The sequence below is a fragment of the Barbus barbus genome (assembly GCF_936440315.1).
Source record: "Barbus barbus genome assembly, chromosome: 47".
Lineage (NCBI taxonomy): Eukaryota > Metazoa > Chordata > Actinopteri > Cypriniformes > Cyprinidae > Barbus > Barbus barbus.
In genome coordinates this window covers 24,749,957-24,754,202 of record NC_136725.1, presented here as the reverse complement: position 1 = coordinate 24,754,202, position 4,246 = coordinate 24,749,957, and the positions used below count along the sequence as shown (strand labels likewise).

The window sequence follows — 4,246 nt, the reverse complement described above, 5'->3', positions numbered from 1 at the left end:
ATTTAGTCTAGAACGACAGTAAGATCATGTTGATATTTAGTCTAGAACTACAGTAAGATCATGTAGATATTTAGTCTAGAACTACAGTAAGATCATGTAGATATTTAGTCTGATGTAGATATTTAGTCTAGAACTACAGTAAGATCATGTAGATATTTAGTCTAGAACTACAGTAAGATCATGTAGATATTTAGTCTAGAACTACAGTAAGATCATGTAGATATTTAGTCTAGAACTACAGTAAGATCATGATGATATTTAGTCTAGAACGACAGTAAGATCATGTTGATATTTAGTCTAGAACTACAGTAAGATCATGTAGATATTTAGTCTAGAACTACAGTAAGATCATGTAGATATTTAGTCTGATGTAGATATTTAGTCTAGAACTACAGTAAGATCATGTAGATATTTAGTCTAGAACTACAGTAAGATCATGTAGATATTTAGTCTAGAACTACAGTAAGATCATGTTGATATTTAGTCTAGAACTACAGTAAGATCATGTTCACACACAACACTCTGCACTTACTCCTGATTTCTCTCAACACCAGAGCTGTCACTCAATACATCACAAACACAGGAACTGGAGTTATTTACTGGAAAAAGTAACTCAGATATTTCCTTCTAAATTAAAAAGTAATGCGTTACTTTACTAGTTACTCAAAGTAATCTGATTACGTAACTTGTAATGCATTACCCTTAGCACTGTCATTCAGTCTGTCTGTCTGGCTGTGTGTGTGTGTGTGTGTGTGTCAGTGCTGGTTAAGGGGCAGGTCACCACCAGGTACTACCGGATGCTGGCCAAACACGGCGGCTGGGTTTGGGTGCAGAGCTGTGCCACCATCGTTCACAACAGCCGCTCGTCCCGGCCGCACTGCATCGTCAGCGTCAACTACGTCCTCACGTGAGTCTCCTTCCATCTCCATCACCGCAGTCTGCCAGATTCATGAAGGGAAATATTGATCAACCAATAAAACTGAGACATGAAATCAACATCAATGCAATATTGCGCTAATACATAAAACTGCTTACGTCAAGCTCTTATCCCTTCCTCTTTCACTGCTTCCACTTTTTTCAGCACACATAAAAACTACAATTGCTAAAGTGTGATTTATGCTCTTTGTTTACCACTAGCGCATGCTGATGAGGTTATATTCTTCTGTAGTAACATGCGTCGTAGCGTACGAGTCAACAGCTGTCATCATCGTATAGTTTACACACGTCGTAGTCAACTTTATTAGATCCATGTCGCAGTGTGATCTGCTATTATCTTACAGGTTTGCTAAAATCATGCAGTGTGTCTAGGGCTTAAGACCAAGTCAAGAAAATTTAAGGAATATAAAGTGAAAAGAACATATCAATATGGTCTCAAAAGCATAATGAGTTTCAATAGCAAAATAAAACATTGAAAATACAACTTCCAATTGATCTCCATTAATTCTTATTTCATTTTGCAACAAGAACAAAAACAGTTTAAGGCTTGAATATCTCTGCTCTCAATGGCTAGAATATGGAAATAACTTTTACTGTATTTTCTGATCACACTGCAAACAAAAGAAAATCATCTTCTTCGTCTTGTTTTCCAGAACAAGTATCTAAACATCCTTAAATGAAGATCTGAGGTGCAACATGACAGCAGATAAGAAGTCTTGTTTTATGAAAAACGGTCAAAATGAAGTGAGCTCAAATGAACAAATATCTGCCAATGTAGTCCGAAAAATCAACTTAATTCAAAGGGAAACTAGTTTTCATTCCTCATGGACAAATATTTGTTCGTTTTAATCAAAAACTCAGTTTCACAGAAAACAAGACTCTTCATTTTGCATCTCCAGTAAATACATCTTGATTTAAGGATGTTTAGATATTTGTACTAGAAAACAAGACAAATACTGAGGAACAGATTTAGAGATTTAGCAGTTCATGCAACATTTAATACCACAACTTTATGAATTTAAGACATTCTGCTCTGATTTAAGACATCTTTAAGACCTTAATTTACGGACAGGTGAATTAAGACTTGTTCAGATATCCTGTGTTCACTAATGCTGTGTATCTCCGCAGGGATGTGGAATATAAAGAGATGCATTTCTCTCAGGACCAGAGCAGATCCAGACCGTCTCTCTCCTATAAGACCTCGAGTCTCGCAGCTCCTCAGGACTCACGCAAACAGCTGAAAGCCAAAGCAGTCAAAGTCAAAAGCAAACCCAAAGCGTCCCCGTATCTGCAGGTAAGAGCGCTCACAGACTCACCCGGGAACGGTTTCCAGACCTCGCTGCGTGCTGATGAAGCGGAGTGTCCCTCGTGGAAGTCGAGTCCCTGCAGCTTGCCGTCCTGTCAGGAGCAGACGCACGTCCCCGAGCCGTCCTACACACTGTCCTACGCACACCCAGCTGCGCAGACACAGATGCGCTCCGGCCGCAGAGAATCACCCTGGAGCTGCAGCGGTGCAGATAAAGCTGTGGCACACCTGCAGACGCCTGCACACTGCTGCGCATACTCAGGTAACCACACACACATCAGAACCACAGACACGTCGGCAGCTCTTAAATCACAGCAGAAACTCTTAAATTCAGAAAGTCGTGGCATTAAATGTTGCATGAAATGCTAAATGAAACTCTTCCTCAGTATTTTAGTCTTGTTTTCCAGTACAAACATCTAAACATCCTTAAATCAAGACACATTTACTGGAGATGCATATAAACAGTTGTTTTCTGAAAAATTTAACAAAATGAAGTGAACACCTATTTGTCAATGGGGAATGAAAAAGTTGATTGGCAGTTTATATTCACTGGCAGATATTTGTGACCCTGGCTATGAAAACCCAGCTAAAGTCATTTTTTAATGATTTACTGTTTTCTACATAGAATGTTTTTTACCTTACAAAGGATGATTTTATGAAAATGTAACCTTGATATCTTTGATACTGACTAAGACCATGTCAAAGATTGAAATTGTAGTGAAATCTATTGAATGTCTTCTAGCGTATTTCTTTAACTTCTCAGGTCATGTCAATATTGTGATCCATTTCAGATGAAGCCGAAATTGCAATAACAGTGGTTACATACACATATTTAATTGTTTGAGCAAATTTATAGCTAGGGACAATTCAGTATTGGCAGGATATGGATACAGTAGAATCAGGGCAGCGCTTGCAGTGGCAAGGTCATGGGTTCGATTCCCAAAAAAAAGCAAGAACTGATCAAATGTGCACCAAGTGTACAAAGGATAAAAGCGTCTGCCAAATGCATAAATGTAAATGTTTGATTAGCTGCATTACTGGACGGCACGTCTAACCGCAACATCTCTGTCCGTCAGGTCCGGCGGGCGACGGCGCATTCACAGCCCAGCTGCTGCAGGGCTACAGACCCGGCGGGGCGTGTAAAGAGGAGCCGGGTCAGAACCGCAGCAGCAGAGAGCATCAGGCGCTCCAGGGCTTCGGCCAGCAGACGCAGAGACACAGACTCTCGGAGCAGAACCATGCTGAGGACAAGAGACTGCTGGTGGCCCAGAGCCGAGTCGCTCTCAACCTCCACCACGTCTGGGCCAAACACGTCCCATCAGGACCCTACGCTCTCAGCCACTTAACGGACGGGTACCGGGCCGAGGAGGTGCACCGGACCCAGAGCCCTGCCGGCGACGTACACCGCGTCCCTCATTACATCAGCACCTCTGTCATCATCAGCAACGAGAGGTGACCCGCTCCGCTTCTGACGCAGAACTACAGAGTATCTGTTCACATGCGCAGGAATATCTGTTTGACACGGGATTCTACAGCCATGACGTCTGGAGTACAGAGGAGACAGCGCCTTCGGTCATTCAGGCCTCCAGACGAACCTTGTATGTGACCCTGGACCACAAAACCAGTCATAAGGGCTGGTTTTTTTAAATTGATATTTATACATCACCTGAAAGCTGAATAAATAATCTTTCCATTGATGTATGGTTTGTTATGATAGGACAATATTTGTCTGAGATACAACTATTTGAAAATCTGGAATCTGAGGGAGCAAAAAAATCTAAATATTGAGAAAATCTCCTTTAAAGTTGTTCAAATGAAGTTCTTAGCAATGCATATTACTAATCAAAAATTAAGTTTTCATATATTTACGGTAGGAAATTTACTAAATATCTTCATGGAACATGATCTTAATATCCTAATGATTTTTGTCATAAAAGAGAAATGTATAATTTTGATCCATACAATGTATTGTTGGCTATTGCTGCAGATATACCTGTGCTACTC

The 4,246-nt window shown here is 40.7% G+C and overlaps 1 protein-coding gene across 1 annotated transcript in view; it reads left to right on the top strand.

Annotated features, from left to right (window-relative positions):
* sim2 (SIM bHLH transcription factor 2) overlaps nt 1-3,698 on the top strand; it is a gene marked incomplete at both ends in the record, with an annotated part of 21,141 nt that extends 17,443 nt beyond the window's left edge. The window contains 3 exons of the mRNA XM_079411364.1: nt 760-907; nt 2,065-2,504; nt 3,319-3,698. Of these exons, the coding sequence (XP_079267490.1) occupies nt 760-907; nt 2,065-2,504; nt 3,319-3,698 (968 nt within the window). The remainder of the gene's footprint in view (nt 1-759; nt 908-2,064; nt 2,505-3,318) is intronic.
* Between the last annotated feature and the right edge of the window lie 548 nt (nt 3,699-4,246).